The sequence below is a fragment of the Miscanthus floridulus genome, chromosome 1, assembly GCF_019320115.1.
Source record: "Miscanthus floridulus cultivar M001 chromosome 1, ASM1932011v1, whole genome shotgun sequence".
Classification (NCBI taxonomy): Eukaryota; Viridiplantae; Streptophyta; class Magnoliopsida; order Poales; family Poaceae; genus Miscanthus; species Miscanthus floridulus.
The window spans coordinates 45,285,129-45,304,703 of NC_089580.1; the positions used below are offsets into that span (position 1 = coordinate 45,285,129).

Consider the following 19,575-nt stretch of genomic DNA (forward strand, 5'->3'; position numbering starts at 1 on the left):
ATGTGTTGGAATCCATTGGGATTAAGGTGCTGCAGCTCCACCTTGTAGTAATGCAACAACCCCCGAAGGAACTTGTGGGCGGGGTGGCGAATCCTCGCTCATGGAAGTGAGCAAAGGACACAACGTAGCCGTCGGGCGAGGACGATGCGTCCTCATCATCGGGCAACCTCCACTCCTCGGTGGCGGTCCGTGTGCAGAGGAGACCATGGTGGACGAGGCCCTCCAGGCGCTAGAGGGTGATATCGGATCTACCCTATGGCTCCATTGAATGATTGGGATGGGTGGATGCGAACTTGACGATGGCTGAGATGTGGATGCAGAGAGCTTGGGGATTGGCGGCGGAGGTTGCAGATGAGAAGGCAAGGAGGCAAAGTACAAAACCCTAGGGGTAAACCCTTTGGTTTTATAGGGGCGACGGATGCGAGGAAGGCAACCGTCTGCCTAAATCTTCATGCCTGCCATGATACGCCACCACATCACGTCGCGGGATATGCGCCCGCAATCCCTATCATTTCCCTCTAAAGACGTGCCGGACGTTTCGCCTTCCCGGGCGGACTAGGACTCTTTACCAGCAGAAGAGATACGGGTCAAAAAGCGTTCCTCCGGCCCACCTGGGCCTAGGAGTTCGAGGGCTAGCCCATCAATGGTTTCGATGATCGTCCCAAGGCAGCCTTATGATGAAGCATGGGCCCACGAGCGGCCAAAACCCAGGCACACGAGTGCCACAAGTATCTCAACCCACGATTGAGTCTCAGACAGGCTGACTCTTGCCAGATCCCCGCAAACGGGATACCGGGACTCCAATCGAACTATCCAGTTATCAAAACACCAAATCTCACAGCCATACCCGCGAAGGGTCCGAATTACCCCCGGGCGATTCTATCCGAATTACCCGGGGGCTACACCCGTGAGCGCACCCTCTAGCGAATCGAAATACCCCCCAGGCAATTCTATCCGAATCACCCAGGCGTATGGGGGCTACACCCGTCGGGTGCGCTCGTGCGCACCCTCTGGCAAGTCAAATCACCCCGGGCGATTCTATCCGAATCACCCGGGGCTACTGTCGGCGACCAAATACTGGGGTACCCAAAGAGGAGGAGCTAATAATCATCAAACGTTGATACTTTTGAACAGACAAGAACGCAACTACACTTCTTGCCCAATGATCGAAGGTTGGCTCCGCCTCGCCCGACCTCTGAGAGCTGGCTCCGCCTCGCTCGACCCCCGAGGGCTGGACTCCGCCTCGCCCGACGTATGGGGGCAGACTCCGCCTCGCCCAATGGCTGAGGGCTGGCTCCGCCTCGCCCGACGTCTAGGGGCAGACTCCGCCTTGCCCGATGTCTGAGGGCTGGACTCCACCTTGCCCAACGACCGAGGGCTGGCTCCGCCTCACCCGACGTCTAGGGGCAGGCTGCACCTCGCCCGATGTCCGAGGGCTGGCTCTGCCTCGCCCGATGTCCGAGGGCTGGCTCCGCCTCGCCCGACGTCTGGGGGCAGGATCCGCCTCGCCCGACGTTCAGGGGTAGACTCCGCCTCGCCCGACGTCCAGGGGCAGACTCTGCCTCGCTCGACCCCTCAGGGCAGACTCCACCTCGCCCGACGTCTGGGGGCAGACTCCGCCTCGCCCGACGTCTAAGGGCAGACCCCGCCTCGCCCGACGTCCGGGGACAAACTCCGCCTCGCCCGACGTCTATGCGCTACTCCTTCATAACTACGTGTGCAGATAAGGTGGGGCACTCAAGTCAACCGCAATACCGAGGACCATACCCTGCACGTCTGTAGAAAAGTACCGTCAGGATATGATAAGACGGGCGCTTTAAGCCCTTCCAGGCATGTCAGAGCCCAAACAACGTTGTGGGTGTCGACAATTGTCTTATAGTATTATGGGCGCCGGCATTTGCCCTCGGACACGAATCTCGATGGGTGTATATGACAACCTCTACGGTCCAGGAGGAAACTCATGTCATCTACAGTAACAAACGTGGGGCCTCTAAGCCGTCTGCTCCCCGTAGGGTCGCGATTCGGCACCCTGGTGCGTCGCGCCGCCCGCCGGGGCAGGATGGAACATGACCACTTGCTGAACGAAGTCAGAGCACGGTCCTATCAGGATCAGCGGACATGCTATCCCTGGCACTGTCTACCGTGTCAGGGGGACTCGCTTAGAGGAAAAGGAGGACCCAACATTGTTGAAGGATCTCCTTGGCCTCTGGTTTTTCTTTCCTCTCACATTTGTAAATTCCTGCTTTCCCTTAGTCTATAAAAGGAGAAGGCAGGGCACCCAACTAAGGGGACGGATCGATTCCACACACCACGCAACACATAACACACGGCTGAGCAGCAACCAAGCTCTCAGCGTCCTTTGAACCTTTCCATCAGAGACTTGGGACCTGTCTCTCTCTCGCTCGTTTGTACCCCCTACTATGAATCTTTTAGTGCTTGGCTCCGTTCGGCTTACTGAATCTTGACTGAAAAACACTGTTCTGACTGAAATATTGTGAGAGAAAAACACTGTTCCGGTTGAAAAAAGAAGCCGAACAAGCCGGATATGGGGTAAGCCGAACGGAGCCAATAACACGAGCAATAGCCGCAAACTGGACGTAGGGACGTTCAGCCCGAACCAGTATAAACCTTGTGTCTTTTAGCATACCATCCGGGCCCAACGCGCAATAAATACAAATTTACTAGTTGGTGTTTACTCGAAACACCGACAGTTGGATATTTCTGTTGAGGATGCATCATTCTCTGGGGCAGAGAACTCAGGGATAGGAATGGTATTTCGTTGGAAATTCGACATGAAGGATCCAATTGCTTGATAATTACACTGGCGGCCTGGTATTAGGTTGGCAATGGCAAACACAGTTTTTTCGATTATTCTTTTCATTTGGAGTGCAAGGTGTAAACTTATGACATGATTGCAATTATTATTGTTGTCCCAGGTCAAAGGTGGGATACCAGGATTGCAGCTCTGGCTAATCAACTACATCAGCACAACATTTTGATGCAAAGGGATATTACCCTGACACAGGATGGATCATAAAGGATGCTGCATATAGCATAATCTGTTACAGAGTACCACTACATAGAGCAGCGATGCATGCAGATCTACCATTTACACAATTGCACGCGGTGAGAAACTAGGATTACAGCTGCTGAAATGGGATTTGAGGATCCGCACTAGAGCTACAAAAGACTGACGATCAGCAGCTAAAAGGAACATGGGTCAGTAGCAGAACCTAGCAAAAGGGTGGTGGCTTCTCTGAGCTGAGCCTAAGCGTGATGAGCTGTAGCAGAAGCACCCTGCACCTGCAGCACCTTGTCAACCTTGGCAAGAAGACGTTGCATTTCTCCCACAAGACTGAGACTGTCCACGGCTGTCTTTGCATTTGCTTCTTGAGGTGCCGCTGTGGCTTTAGACGACAAGGACAAGATCATCTTCCCAAGATTGTTCCTAATATCTGTGAGAGGGAGCTTTGGAAGAGGCAGAGGAGGCGTGTTGAGCGTGATGGAAGGGAGGTCCTGGAGGCTTGCTACTGCAAATGGAGGTCCAAATGCAGCGCCAAGAGTTGCGGCGCAGCTCAAGGCAGTCGCTGCTTGAACCCTGGTGGCGAACGCCACTTGCGCGGTGTGCTTGTCTTGGCTGATGGTGGTCTCGGAGTCGATCACAGAGCCAAACCTGCTGAATGTGGAGAGGAGGTCCTCCCTGGAGGGCAGGGGAGTTCCCTCTGGGAAGTCCAGCACAAGTGCCACGGGATTCCCGACATAGCTGTGCTGCCCAGCTGTCTTCATCGTCCTTTTCTTGTTCATCTTCCTCTTCTTCTCATTGTTAGTGTTAATGGGGGGCGTTGCTGTTGTTACCACAGGAGGATTGGGATGCCCATGCGATGCAGCAGCAGCAGCAGCAAAACCAGCCGATTGGGAAGCCCCATGAGTAGCTATAGCATGTTCAGGCACTGCAGCATTCTCCATGGTGCCATCATCCTTTTGTTGCTTGGCATTGGCACCTGCAGCAGCAACAACAGCAGGAGGATGGGGATTCTTGGGGTTGGGGTTCTTCTCACTGTTAATGGGGGGTATTGCTGTAGTTACCACAGGAGGATTGGGATGCCCATGCGTTGCAGCAGCAGCAGCAGCAGCAAAATCAGCCGATTGGGAAGCTCCATGAGTAGCAATAGCATGTTCAGGCACTGCAGGTGCAGCATTCTCCATGATGCCATCCTTTTGTTGCTTGGCATTGGCACCTGCAGCAGCAACAGCAACAGCAGCAGGAGGATGGGGATTCTTGGGGTTGGGGTTCTTCTTCTTCATCTTGGCCAAGGATCCATCTTCAAGGCCTGCATTGAGGTTGAGCATCTTGCGGCCAACACCAGCAGCTGATGGAGGCTTGTCGCCACCATCGGCTTGTGAGCCGCCGCCGGCGGCGGCAGCATGGGAATCGTCGACGAAGATGCTGTTCCTGTTCCTGCTATACATGGCCAGAAAACGGGCCGCTGCATCCATCCCCTCCCCCTGCCCAAGCGCGGCGGCTCGGAGAGCAGAGAGCACCTCCGAGGCGGAGACATGGGGCGGCCCCTCCTCCTCCTCCTCCTCCTCCTCCTCCTCTCGCTGCTTCCGGCTGCCGGCGGCCTTCTTTTCTTGGACACCTGTGTCGGTGTAGGGAGGGGAGAGGTACCTGCTTCTCTTGCGCTCTCTCTTGGTGACGGCCAGGGCTGCCTCGTTGACGTCCACGGCGGGATGGGTCAGCTGGCTCTGGCAGCCCCCGCTCCCCTCCATCTCCATGGAAACGGGCGGCAGCCGGAGCGGCGACCGGCCGACGGCGGCGGCGAAGGGACGGGACTGAAGGTTGGCAGAGTGGAGAGTCAGCTCACTGGAGTGGAGTGCGGGACCCGCCACTCCTTCCTGTTCGCTGGTTAGTTTCGGTTCGGACTTATTAGTCGTGGTTTAATATTTTTCTCTCACGCAGCATTAGCCGGTCGCCAGAAACCGATCAGCACCGGTTTTGTCCTCTCCTCCCTGTTGTGTTCCTTCCACGTGTACAACTTGCTGGCTTAGCTGTGGGCGTGCCAATGACACTCTCCGCCCAGGTGTTGTCAGACTCAGATAGTTTTACGGTGCTGTTTTAAGACAAAACTGGGATGAAACGTCAGGTCTTGACGCAAAGTATAGTTAGTAATCGTGTCAAGAGAGTTTTATCTAGACGAAACTAATTTCTTCTTTCTTTTCTTAAATACACTATCATATTATCAAAACTGGCTACGTGGAAACATATTTAATGCAAATGAAACTCAAATAAAACTCTCGAGACTGGCCTTAGGGCATTCCCACCTCGCGGCTCACCTCAATGTAAATATACGGTACCACTTGTGTCTAAATTAGGGCATTCCCAACTGGGTGACCACCTCGCGGCTCACCTCAATGTAAATCTACGGTACCACTTATGTCTAAATTATGTCATTTTGATTTTTTTAAATATATAGTTTTTATTATACATCTAAATTTACGATATATCTAGATATATAATAAATTAGAAGCAGGAAGTACATGGGAGAGAGAGTGCCGAAAGTAACTCGCTAGTGAGCCAACGGTCGCTGGGCTCGTGCCCTTCTCAAGAAACTTTCAATTTGCTCTCTCTTGTTTTTTTGCGTACACCCTTAGATGTTACCATTTTTTTTGTTGCTTTTCATTCTTTCTCAGAGCCACTTCAGCTAGCGATTTCTAGTACTCCTGGGATGCCCTTAAGGCCTGTTTGTACAATCTCGTGAGGAGATGCAAACCTTGCCACATGAATGAAGACACTAAATTAGCAAAAATAGCTCTGATGTCTGGTAGATTTGAGAACGGGAGAGTGAGTGAGAGAGGAAATTATTTGTTTAACGTTGACACCAGGTGCAAAAGTAGAAAACTAGTAGTTCCAAAAGATTCCTCACTAGCACCTCACTTTGTTACATTTTTTTTATTTCTCTCTCTCTCCTTACACCAAAGCAACTCTAGCAGTAGACGTCAAAACAAGGTCCTTACTTTTTATTTGAGGGTTTTCTCTTTCTCCACTTTTGAGGGCCCTATTTTCTGGGCTGCACTCTAGCAGTGGTCCTCAAGTTCGTTCCAACAGAGAATGACACCTAGGACCCACTTGTCAATGACTTCCTCGGCTAGAGCACTAGGATTCGAGGGAGGAAGAGCACTGGTCGCATGCCTCATTGAGAGAGGTTCTCGGGAGAGGGAAAGGAACTTCATCGGGAGAGAGAAGGGAACCGAGAATCAGAGGAGGGGGAGGCGGCCACTGGAGTCGGGAGAGGGAAGTAAAGTGGCAATTGGAGGAGGAAGCCGACCTCCAGAGACAGGGAAGTAGTGGGGAGCTGCAACGGGCGAGGCTTGGCCGCGACCTCGCTAAGAGGAGCCGAACGCGACATTGTCGAAAGGAGTTGGGGGCCCGGGGTAGATCTCGTCCATCTCAACGCCCCAGAGCGGAACTGGGGACGAGATCCGGGTGAAGGACCAGGTGGCAGGCGGCAGCATGTTGCGCTCCGGCGAGCGATTCCGAACGGGGCAGGAAGATGAACCGTCAAAACAGAAAAGTAGGGGCTCCCTCTAGACCTCCAAAAAATGAGGACTTGAGGGGGAGATTTGAGGGTCTCCTACTTTTGAGGGCCAGAGTAGGGACCCTGCAGAAGTGATTTCCCCCCTCTTGGCTCTTAAATGTAGGATAGAGGTCTGAGTAGAGTCCTACTGGAGTGTTAGAGTAACTCTAAGAGACTCCCTGTATCATTCCTAATTACCAGGAATAGAGATTTTGATCGAAAAAACCCTCCAACTTCTCTATTTGGTTATCCAAATATAACCGTCTTCTATTCTAGATTTCTCGTTAGCCAAAAACAGAAAGCGAGAATGACTCTCTAGAGTGCAAACAAGGATCGAAAAACTATTGAAGAATGAAAAGATATAGAAAAACAAATTTTATGTGAATGATTCTCCAAATGATGATTTATAGAGTGAGTTTTACAAAAACTATTGGAGATTCTCTATCTCTTAGCATGTGGTAGCAGGTACATTGGTGTTGCTCCTTTTTTTTGGGCGGGGGGGATACATTGGAGCTGCTCTATGAGCAGCTCTATACCCATACCCAACTTCTTGACTCCGCCAAACGTACTAAATAGGAGGATGAGCAACAGCCGCCCAAAAATCACGCTGGGGAGAGCTAATTGTGTGTCTACTCTATTGCTCAAAACACTCATCATCACCAGATCATACACAAAGGTGATCAACTGGTGAAAAATAAAGCACGTCTTGTATTGTGGGGGAGCATTTAATTTAATTAATTGTTATACGAGTACGTACTACATACACATCCGATCCATTATTTTCTTGTCTTAATTTCCCGTGCACATGGCGGAGGGCATGCGTGCGTGATCACCTTAGCTAGCTTCTTGTTGATCTGATATGGGTGTGAGGTGAATGGGGCATCCGCTCTTGAGCCTGGGAAACATTGCCCACTTCTCAAGGCTTGGGTCCTCGTCGGCCATCTCCCATCTGCAATCATAAGAGAATATACCAATCAGTTTGTTGTGTATTCGTTCAATTCAATGTTGGTGCTGCTGCCTGCTGTGTGCTAAATACTATTCTACTCCTGAGTACGTTGGAACCTCCTTAATTACGTACCTCCAATTTGTAACAAGGTGGTGCAGAAAAATGAGCATCATGATTTTGGCGAGGTTCATCCCCAGGCAGGTTCTGCCGCCTGCTCCGAACACCAGGAAGCTGTACGGAGCCTGCCGCTTCGTATATGTATCCTCCCCCTGTTCAAGTTCAACCCACCCATACATATATGCGTGCTAGGTAATCAAATTGTTTCATCATATATAATGCATATGGTATTAGGTGTTGAACGAAAAACTAATTAACTAACTTACCTTGAATCTTGAAGGATCAAACATGGTGGGGTTGTCGTAAAGCGTTGCATCATAGTGTAGTGCCCTCGCATCAATGTTCACAATCCACCCCTTGTTGATGTGAAACCCTGTATGTAGTGCTTGTGTTGTTTGTCAATACACACACATCTCATAAATTTCAGAAAATGAAAATGAATGAAATGAGCAGGTCGTAGATAAAAATGGAAGAGTGGATTGATGGATACCTGCAACCTGGCAGTCCTCGAGTGCTACCCTTGGAAACCAGGAAACTATGCTCGCCATCCTCAATGATTCTTTAACCGTCTACGATAGATGATATGATGCATATGCATGCAGCAAGAATATATCCAAATTACATATATACTCTGTATATTATATTATCAGATTTACAAATAATAATTGTGGATGTTGAGGCTATCTGGAGTGGAGACCGACCATGTATGCAAGCTCCATGCTGTTGAGATGTTGGAGCGTCAGGGGGGCATCCGCATCCCCGTCCCCATTCCCATCGGCCTTGTGCTTCAGTGCCAGCTCCAGCTGAACCGACTGCATGCATAATAGTACATACTGTGCTTCAGTTTGCATCAACAACAAGAAAATGGAGCTACTAGCATATATACTGCCTGCCATATTATATAAGAACAGATTCAGATTCGACATTCATTTCATTTCATTTGGACTGACTGACCAACCCACCGTACCCTTAAGGTTTCTTGAAAGTCTTTGTTGTCAGCCAGGTACTTGACCATCCATGTAATTGCGCTTGCTGTCGTAACCTGGCCTGTTATTTTTTATAATATAGTAATTAATAAGAACATGCACATGCAAACTGTTATTTAACAAACACGGAGTACTAGTATGCATGTAAGCCATACCGGCAATGATGAGCGTCAAGATGTTGTCGACAATCTGGTCGTCAGTGAGGAAGAGGTCCTCGTTCGATGGTGACTGTTGTCGCAGTTGCAGGAGCTGCTGCTGCTGGCTCCTCCTCCTGAGAAGAAGAAGGCTCTGCAGAAAGTCGTTGTCGTGCTTGCTGTGATGATGATGGTGATCGTCGTCGTCGTCCTCCTCCTCCTCCATGTCGTCCATGATCCGTCTCTGCCTGGAGGCTATCTCTTGCCTCAGCACCTCCATGATCCTTTTCCTCGCCCGGAGGCCCGCGTGGAACCTGGTGCCCGGCAGCCTGAGCGGGAACGCCAGCATGGCCCGCGTCACGGCCAGCACGTCGCTCTGCAGCTGCCTCTTGACGTCGCTCTGCAGCGTCGTCCTCCCGATGAGCATGTCGCAGATGGCCTCGAAAGTTATGTCGAGCGCGGCGTCGAGCACGACGACGGTACTGGTCGTCGTCGTCCAGTCGCGCTTGATGAGCCTCCGCGTGAGGGCGTCGAAGTTGGCGGCCAGGGACGCCGTGGCCTGCGCGTTGAAGAGGGGCGCGACGGCGCGGCGCAGTGCGCGGTGCGCGGCGTGGGAGGCGCACAGCAGGCTGTGCTCGCCGAGGAGGTCCGCGACGGTGCGCACGTAGCGCTTGGAGAAGCCGGCGGCGTGGTCGGCGGCCAGGAGCGACCTGGCGGCGTCGGGCGAGGAGACGAAGACGTGGGTGGCGCCGAAGAGCGCGGTGCGGAAGCAGGGGGGACCGTACCTGCGGTGGCGCGCCTCCACGAAGTGGTAGAAGCCCCTGCCGCTGCTGTTGGCGGACACGAAGGCCAGCGTCTCCACGACGGACCACCACCACCCCCGTCCCGGTGGTGCATCTGCATTATTCTCGTTGTAGTCCCGACGATCATGATCATTCTTCCTCCTCCTCCCTTTGAATCTGATGAGTTGTCTGATTAGCCTATTATTATTATTATTATTACAGGTGGTGATGATCACGATGCAGTAGATGGCTGCTAAGAAGAAGAGGAGGAGGAGGCAGGAGACGCCGAGGAAGCTGCTGCTGCTGTGGCTTTGGCAGGCTGGTGCTTGGAGTTGGCGGTGCATCATGCCGTCCATGGATCCGATCCAAGGCTTTGCCATGCCCATGCGGTGGAATTCACGACTCACTCCACCGTGACTCCGAAGTCCAGATTACTTGTACTCCTTCCTTCCTTGCTATAGTACTACGTTCCTGGCCGGCCGGCTGGCCTAGCCACCGTTGAATGCTCAGTGCTCTGCTCAGGTCATCACTCATCATGGTCAACTATTGCTGCTGAATGAATGATGAAGATGGTGTACCATACTCCTGCTCCTGCTCCTGCCTGCCCACCACTAGTAGTGTAAAGAGGAGGAGTGTAGCGTAGAGGGTCGGTCGCATTCGCAATCACTCTGTCCCATTAATTAATTCTCCCACTGCAAGTCCAGTCCTAGCACAACCGGAAGCCAGAGCAGGGAAGCTCAGACACACACAGCTCCGAGCACGAGCAGCAGTAGAATAGATGCTGGATTGCTGGTGCCTGGTGGTGGAGGATCCATATCCATATATCCACTGTCCCAGGCTCCCAGCTCTCTCTGTCAAGCAAAACAAGATGGATGCTTTTCGTCAATCGTCAGTTCGTCCCAACCACAACCATGATTGTTCACGCATGCGCATCTGTCGTCATTCCACCTCCGATCCATCTGTCCTGTCCACACGCATAGCATATTAAGCTGAGTGTTAATCTGCGCAGATCACAAGTACTCCACTGCTACAACAGGGGCGACTTCTGTGTTCTGCAGAATATCTGCTCAACACGAGAGGAGGCTGGATTCTATTTGTTCATCGGTGGGTCGCAACCTAAGGGTGTTTAATTACCATTACCATTACCATCACCATCACCATCACCAATCCTGCACGAGAAAGCAGGATATATAGCCACACCCTACCGCCTCAGCACTGGCTTGCAAAGCACTACTGTCACAAACTTGGCCTTGAACCGGTGCGTGATCCCCAGAGCAACCACGGATCTTGTGTTCCCTTTCTCGATGTAAAGGTGGTTCAGAACCACAGTCTGAGGTTGAGGCAGCGGGCTTGATTCGTCTTGGCTTGGTGGGAAGCTCAGCAGCCAGCGTATGCTGCAGATGAGGTGGCACCAGTGGGGGCTCCCGCCCTTCATCTTCATTTCCAGGAATAGGGTTGCTGTAGCTAGAAATCGGGTGAAGGTGGGACTTCAAATCCAACAACGTGGACCCCTTCCTGAATCATGGTTAGCCAGGAAAAATTGGGTACCTATATATGCGGTTATATTCTGAGAGATAATTCTTACATGGCCCATCCATGCCTTGTTGGTCCATATTCCAACAGCCTGTTGCCTGTCCTGGAGAGATAATACAACATGTTCATGTTAGTAAAGATTTTTAAAGAAAAAGGCAATCTGGACAATGCACATTGCACAATAAAATTTAAGAGCTAACTTAACATTGCCCGTGCGTTGCAACGGGAACAAAATAACCACAACAATTTTAGTTTAAACGTGTGTTGTATTACTACCTCTGTTTCAGCTTATATTGTTTATGCTTGTACTCCATAGCTTGACATGACACAATCTATTATATTATATTGTTTAGCTGCTTATAAACTTTTGATAATTGGATATATAGTACATTTGATATAAATCTAATCGTATCAAGTTTGTATTACAATTGATAGTTAAAAAATATTTGAAGTTATTGATCAAAGATGTTAATATTTGAATGTTGTGTGCCTTATAAAACAATATGGAGGGAACATTACTAAAAAGTGATATTTTGAGTGTGATGCTCACAACATTTTGTTTTGCAGCCATAGTCACTATTACACGAGTCTTCACAAAGTTTAAACAATTAGCACATAATTGAAGTTTTGATGTATATTGTAAGGACCTAGTTATGCTATAACAGTCGTTTTATACTACAACAACCGTGCGTTTGCATACAACTATCCATTAAGGATCTTGGTCAATCTACCTGCCTCGTCATCGCTCTATTGACGCCTTCTCCCTCCTATCTTTATTACAGTAACATCTTCCGCAGTCATGCCCTCACTTAGGATCTACCCATAAACAATGCTCGGCCATTGCACTTTGTTGCAAGATCTTAAAGCCAATCGAGCCAATGCCCAAGTTGATCGGCCTATTCATAGTTATTCAGGTTTGAATCCCATATAAGATGTGAAAGCCCAAGACCCAGAAGGCCAGAACCCTTACTCCTGATGATCAGATTGTGTGAGCTCGAGGGCATTCGGACGATCGACCCAAGATTACAAGCACCTAGGGAGAACAAATCTGGCTAACTAGTTGCTTAGTAAGAAAATCTATAATCTTAGAGAACAAATGATCTGACCATGGAAAAAATACAATGAGTTAGTGATAAAATCGAACATGACAATAAATTTATCATTAAAAGGTAAAAAGATTGAAAATACAGTTCTTTTACACCAGGGAGGTACTCATGTTGCTAAAGCACTATGAAACCTCAGAAACTTAAAAGCTGGTTCCTCGCTCTATATGCAAAATCTCACACACCTATTGCCAGATTTTGTACAGGAACCGTGGCAGGTGTCATCCATTAATAATGATTAAATGAACAACCACCATTGATGTTATGAACTATGAAGAGTTCCCTAAAAACCAATCAATCTCGCAAACTTGTTGTTGAATAGGTTGCATCTTTTATTCCTTTTAGACAGTACAAGTATACAAGAAACTTAAGCATCACAAACTTATGGATATTCAGCAAAAATATAATTTCGATGTATGACCAGTCTAAATAAAACACAGAGACTGATGTATGACACGCATCAGACTAATGCTTATGCAATGCAAGGGCTTCTTCCCCATGGTGTAAAAGAAAGCAGTAGGAATGAGACGTGCAGCTATATAATAAACACAACAATAGGAGAACAAGATCATGCTGGAATAGTATGGAAGACGAGCCCGGCGGCCACCAAGGACAGCAGAGTGTGGCGACACCGGTGCTGCGGTGCATGAGCTTGGCGCCGCTGATTCCTCCTCCAGAGCGAGCGCAGGCTACAGTCCCTGGAGGTAGCAAGAGGCTATCACCAACACCGATCTGAACGGTGCCAGTGAAGGCGCCAGCTTTGGCTACCATGTAACCTATCATGGGAATACACAAGAAAGGGACCAACCTTACATAGATGTAGATGATGCTGGCCTTGTTCCTCATAGAGGGCCAGCCAATTAGCTAGCAGACCGAAACGGTGGAGGCAGCCAAATGCTCGCGTCTGCTGCTTCCCATTGTTGGGGTAAGCTTCGATTTGAACCGTGGGGACTGTGATATCGCTGCTCGTGTTCGGTACATTGTTGGCTGGTGTCGTGTTGAGTGCGTAGATGCCGATCAGAATGATGGGTGGACGAGCGGAGGCGCGATTGACAACTACGTGAGCAGAGCTTCAGCCTTCAGGAGCAATAATGCTGTGATTGATGCCAGCATGAGATCAAAGGAAGACAATCCATTTCCTAATTAGTCGTGATCTCCTATCTCCTAATTAGTGTGATCTTGTGGAGAAAAAAATGCTGCGATTGATGTCAGCGAGAGAAGGAAGGCAATCCATTTCCTAATTAGCCGTGGCATCTATTGATGGGCGAGGCAGCAGTGGTCGCGCGAGGCTTCCGTCGGGCGTGTATGCAGGGTCGGACGCGTACAATCGTGTGATTGAAGGGCAATTTCCCTTGATTTGGCTCTTTCCTTCCATGCACGGGTGGGATTTTTTTTCCACGTGATTGTCTACCTGCGTGGTGAGGGGTTTGCCGAAATTTCCTTTTATACATCGAGTAATCATGGATCGCATGGTGGTTTTGGTGCTGCCGGGTAGACGTTGACAATCCGTATGTTTTAGTTGTAGAGATAGAGAAAAGGCAATCTGGACAATGGACATTGCACAATAAAATTTAAGAGCTAACTTAACATCATCTCTATCTCTTACAACTAAAACATGTATAGCGATTCCGTCCACCCGGCTACGCGAAGTCGCCCCATAGCATGATAGCCCGCCCGGCGCTCCCTCGCGCTCTCGCGCGCACGGTGGCCCTAGCCTTCGCGTCGCTCCCCTGATATAGCGCCCATCCAGCCCGTAAAAGTGGAAACAAAATCAATCACCAATTACTTACTGCTCAGTCATAGGAATCCCATCCTCAATCAACATGTGCATGGCTGCATGCGATCCGCGTCCGCCTCCTCCTATTCGGGCAAATCGCCAACGCCTTCCCAGTCAACTTCGTAGCCAGAGCCATTGTCTCCATTCCAGTAGCCCTTGTGTTCGTCTACGCCGTCGACCCATGCGCGATCGGCACATCCATCATCGCTGCACGGAGACGATCGTCATGCGCCCCATGACCTTCACGATCAAGCTGTGTGGACGATCCTCCTCACCATGATAGTGAAGAGGTAGCAACAATAGATCGTGAAATCCAGGATTTCCCTCTCTCCCTACTATTCATGATCCGGCAATGGCCTACTGGCTTGAGCCACCTAGACTGGCTGGATGTCGGCAAACTCGTGTTTTTTGCGCAGGCGACGTCACGTTTGTCGTCTCGCCGATCCCAGTAGCCCTGTTGCTAAACTCGATCATCATGGCAACTGCCCTGCTATGCCTGAACGTGTGAAAGGTCCTAATGGCTAGAGGGGAGTGAATAGCCTATTAAAAATTTCTACAACAACACTTAGCAAACCGGTTACACAAATATGAGGCGAAGCGAGTGTTGCGCTAGAATACTAAAAATGCAAGCCACCTACCACAATTCTAATTTATATAGTCTCTATCCACACAATGGCTATGTCACTACACTAAGTTAGTGTGCTCTCAAAAGGCTAACTAAAGAGCCACACTAACCAAACTAACAAGCTTTCATGACTAGCTACACTAAAGAGCTTGACAACTAGTTTGCGGTAATGTAGAGAGAGAGAGAGAGAGAGCAAGATGGTTATACCGCCGAGTCGAGGAATGAACCAATGAAAGCTCTAGTTTGGTTTTAGTGAATTGATGAAACCCTAAGTGCTAACCGAGTTTATCAAGTGATCATGAGATATGTAGCACATTTCAAGTGGTGAAGCAAATGAAGATCATGACATGATGATGGTGATGCCATGGTGGTGAACAAGTGCTTGGACTTGAAAAGAAGAAGAGAAAAACAAAAGGCTTAAGGCAAAGGTATAAATGATAGGAGTCATTTTGTTTTGGTGATCGAGACACTTAGCGAGTGTGATCACATTTAGGATCGATAGTCGTACTATTAAGAGGGGTGAAACTCGTATCGGAATGCGGTTATCAAAGTGCCACTAGATTCTCTAACTCATTGCATATGCATTTAGGATCTAGTGGAGTGCTAACACCCTTGAAAATGTTTGTGAAAATATGCTAACACATGTGCACAAGGTGATACACTTGGTGGTTGGCACATTTGAGCAAGGGTTAGGAACTTCACCGGTGGAGTGTTCGACGGTGCCACCGGTGCCCTAGACAGAAAAAATGGAGGTCACTGTAAGTGACCGGACGCTGGGTCCTGCGTCCGGTCAGTGGAAGCAGCGAAGACGCTGGCGTCAGTCTCTGACCGGACGTTGGGTCACTTGTGATCGGACGCTGGGCGTCTGCGTCCGGTCATACTAACGTGGCAGAGCATAGAGGGAACGCTGAGTGATCGGACGCTGGGTGAGTCCGGTCGAGCATGACCGGACGCGTCCGGTCGTGAAAAGTCATCTCTAGATGCTTACTGGAAACGACTGGATGTTGGGGTTCAGCGTCCGGTCACTTTGAGCTGCTGCGTCCGGTCATCACTTGACTGTTGAGATCGGGCGATCAGCGTTTGAAGAGAGGGGACACGTGGCATGCATTGGGCGACCGAACGCTGAGGTCCAGTGTTCGGTCGATCTGACCGGAGCGTCCGGTTACCCCGTGTTGTGCCCAGTGAAGGGGTACAACAACTCTATTTCATGGGGGCTTCTATTTAAGCCCTATGGCTGGCTCAAGCTCTGGCGCTTGGCCATTTGCTTTGACATAGCAACCTTGTGAGCTTAGCCAAAGCCCTACCACTCATCTCCATCATAGATTAAACATCTTTGTGAGATTGGGAGTGAATCCAAGTGCATTGCTTGAGTGTTTGCATCTAGAGGCACTTGGTGTTTGTGTTTCGCTGTGGGATTCACTTGTTACTCTTGGTGGTTGCTGCCACCTAGATGGCTTGGAGCAGCGAGGATCGTTGAGCGGAGGTTGGTGATTGTCTCTGGCTCCGATCATGGTGATTGTGAGGGGTTCTTGACCTTTCCCCGGTGGAGAGCCAAAAGGTACTCTAGTAAAGTGCTCATGGCTTGTATGATCCTCATCTTGTGTTGGTTGTGTGGCACCCTATTGAGGGTTTGGCGTGTGATGCCAATTAGCGCGTGAACCTCCAAGTGAGTGTATCACCACAACGAGGAGTAGCTTGCCGACAAGCAAGTGAACCTCGGTAAAAATCATTGTCATCATTTGATTCTGAGGTGATTGGTCTACATTGGTATTCATCCTTGTGATTAATTGGTTCACTCCTCGACACGGCGGTATAACTATCTTGATATCTCTTTACAATACCGCAAACTAGTTATCAAGCTCTTTAGTGTAGCTAGTTGTGAGAGCTTGTTAGTTTGATTAGTGTGGCTCTTTAGCTAGCATTTGAGAGCACACTAACTTAGTGTAGTGGTATAGCCATTGAGTGGATATAGACTATAGAAACTAGAATTGTGGTAGGTGGCTTGCATTTTTAGTAGGCTAGCGCAATAATTGCTTCGCCTCATAATTGTCTAATCATTTTGTTAAGTGTTGTTGTAGAATTTTTTAATATGCTATTCACCCCCTCTAGCCATTAGACCTTTCAACCAATCAATCACAAGAATGAATACCAATGAGGACCAATCACCTTGGAATCAAATGATGACACAATGATTTTTACCGAGGTTCACTTGTTTGCCGGTAAGCTAGTCCTCGTTGCTACGATTCACTCACTTGGAGGTTCACATGCTAATTGGCATCACACGATAAACCCTCAATAAGGTGCCACACAATCAACACAAGATGAGAATCACACAAGCCATGAGCAATTTACTAGAGTACCTTTTGGCTCTCCGCCGGGGAAAGGTCAAGAACCCCTCACAATCACCACGGTCGAAGCCGGAGGCAATCACCAACCTCCGCTCGATGATCCTTACTGCTCCAAGCCATCTAGGTGGCGGCAACCACTAAGAGTAACAAGCAAATCCCATAGCGAAACATGAACACCAAGTGCCTCTAGATATAATCACTCAAGCAATGCACTTGGATTCTCTCCGAATCTCGCAAAGATGATGAATCAATGATGGAGATGAGTGGGAGGGCTTTGGCTAAGCTCACAAGGTTGCTATGTCAATGCAAATGGCCAAAGGAGTGAGCTAGAGCCGGCCAAACAATATTTATAGACACCCCAAACAATAGAGTCGTTGGCTCAATTATTGGGCTAACTGCAGGACGACCAGACACGTAGGTCGTGTGCGTCGAACGCGTCCGGTGTGGTGACCAGACGCATCCGATCGCTGTGTCCGGTCACAGCCTAACCGCCATGTGTCCCTTTCAAATTGTTTAGCCATTCGCACCCAATGGCTAATACTACATGATCGGACGCGCTGTTAGAAAATGACCGAACACGGGAGACGCAGCGTCCGGTCGAGTCCACAGAGCTCCCAGAGCCGCTCTGGGCCGACCGGACGTGTCCGGTCACACCAGACCAGACGTGGAAGACGCAGCACTCGGTCGAGTCTAGAGAGCTCCCAGAGCCGCTCTAGGCCAACCAAACACGTCCGGTCACACAGGACCAAACGCTCCCCGTGTCCGATCAATTATTACGCTGAAAACCCGAGACTTGCTAGTTCATACCGGACGTGTCCGATCGCTCTCTGCAATCCAGCTTCAGTCTAAATCACCTTGACCTGACACAGAATAGTAACTAGTTAGCGTCTGGTCACTCCACTAAGCCAGAGTCTGGTCACCTCGGCAACTCTACCCGTGCCTAGCCAGAATACCGGACGCGTCCGATATCGATATCGGACGCGTCCGGTCACGTCAGGACATGTCCGATATGTATGTCGAACATGTCCGATCACACGATAAACCCTCAATAAGGTGCCACACAATCAACACAAGATGAGAATCACACAAGCCATGAGCAATTTACTAGAGTACCTTTTGGCTCTCCGCCGGGGAAAGGTCAAGAACCCCTCACAATCACCACGGTCGAAGCCGGAGGCAATCACCAACCTCCGCTCGATGATCCTTACTGCTCCAAGCCATCTAGGTGGCGGCAACCACTAAGAGTAACAAGCAAATCCCATAGCGAAACATGAACACCAAGTGCCTCTAGATATAATCACTCAAGCAATGCACTTGGATTCTCTCTGAATCTCGCAAAGATGATGAATCAATGATGGAGATGAGTGGGAGGGCTTTGGCTAAGCTCACAAGGTTGCTATGTCAATGCAAATGGCCAAAGGAGTGAGCTAGAGCCGGCCAAACAATATTTATAGACACCCCAAATAATAGAGTCGTTGGCTCAATTATTGGGCTAACTGCAGGACGACCAGACACGTAGGTCGTGTGCGTCGAACACGTCCGGTGTGGTGACCAGACGCATCCGATCGCTGTGTCCGGTCACAGCCTAACCGCCATGTGTCCCTTTCAAATTGTTTAGCCATTCGCACCCAATGGCTAATACTACATGATCGGACGCGCTGTTAGAAAACGACCAAACACGGGAGACGCAGCGTCCGGTCGAGTCCATAGAGCTCCCAGAGCCGCTCTGGGCCGACCGGACGTGTCCGGTCACACCAGACCAGACGTGGAAGACGCGGCACTCGGTCGAGTCTAGAGAGCTCCCAGAGCCGCTCTAGGCCGACCAAACACGTCCGGTCACACAGGACCAAACGCTCCCCGTGTCCGATCAATTATTACGCTGAAAACCCGAGACTTGCTAGTTCATACCGGACGTGTCCGATCGCTCTCTGCAATCCAGCTTCAGTCTAAATCACCTTGACCTGACACGGAATAGTAACTAGTTAGCGTCTGGTCACTCCACTAAGCCAGAGTCTGGTCACCTCGGCAACTCTGCCCGTGCCTAGCCAGAATACCGGACGCGTCCGATATCGATATCAGACGCGTCCGGTCACATCAGGACATGTCCGATATGTATGTCGAACATGTCCGATCACCCCGTGACTAGCACGTTCAACTCCTTTTCAACTCTATCTTCTTTACCCTTGCTTAGATGTGCCAACCACCAAGTGTATCACCTTGTGCACACGTGTTAGCATATTTTTACAAATGTTTTCAAGGGTGTTAGCACTCCACTAGATGCTAAATGCATATGCAATGAGTTAGAGCATCTAGTGGCACTTTGATAACCGCATTTCGATACGAGTTTCACCCCTCTTAATAGTATGGCTATCGATCCTAAATGTGATCACACTCGCTAAGTGTCTCAATCACTAAACCGAAAAACTCCTATCAATTTCACCTTTGTTGTCGACAGAATATTGTCGGCAGTCCTCTGAGGAGTACCCCACGAAGGTAGATTGATCGGTAGAGGAGCGCATGATCAAGAACAAGAAGGCAACAAAGACACACGAGTTATACAGGTTCAGGCCATCAGTATGACGTAATACCTTACTCCTGTGGTCTATTGGTTTGTATTAGCTATCGTATGATATGCCGTAATTTTGGAGG

The 19,575-nt window shown here is 49.6% G+C and overlaps 2 protein-coding genes across 2 annotated transcripts; both read right to left on the reverse strand.

Moving 5' to 3' along the window:
- Positions 1-3,041: 3,041 nt before the first annotated feature.
- On the reverse strand, positions 3,042-4,909 carry LOC136482201 (uncharacterized). The gene has a single exon (XM_066479440.1). It carries the CDS (start codon positions 4,774-4,776, stop codon positions 3,268-3,270), a length of 1,509 nt encoding a protein of 502 aa, XP_066335537.1. The 5' UTR covers positions 4,777-4,909; the 3' UTR covers positions 3,042-3,267.
- Positions 4,910-7,049: 2,140 nt separating this feature from the next.
- On the reverse strand, positions 7,050-9,926 carry LOC136482211 (abscisic acid 8'-hydroxylase 4-like). Its single transcript, XM_066479448.1, has 7 exons — positions 8,780-9,926; positions 8,606-8,685; positions 8,340-8,450; positions 8,129-8,207; positions 7,905-8,011; positions 7,654-7,790; positions 7,050-7,524 (listed from the first exon to the last, which is right to left on the reverse strand). Exons 1-7 carry the CDS (start codon positions 9,924-9,926, stop codon positions 7,410-7,412), a joined length of 1,776 nt encoding a protein of 591 aa, XP_066335545.1. The 3' UTR covers positions 7,050-7,409.
- Between the last annotated feature and the right edge of the window lie 9,649 nt (positions 9,927-19,575).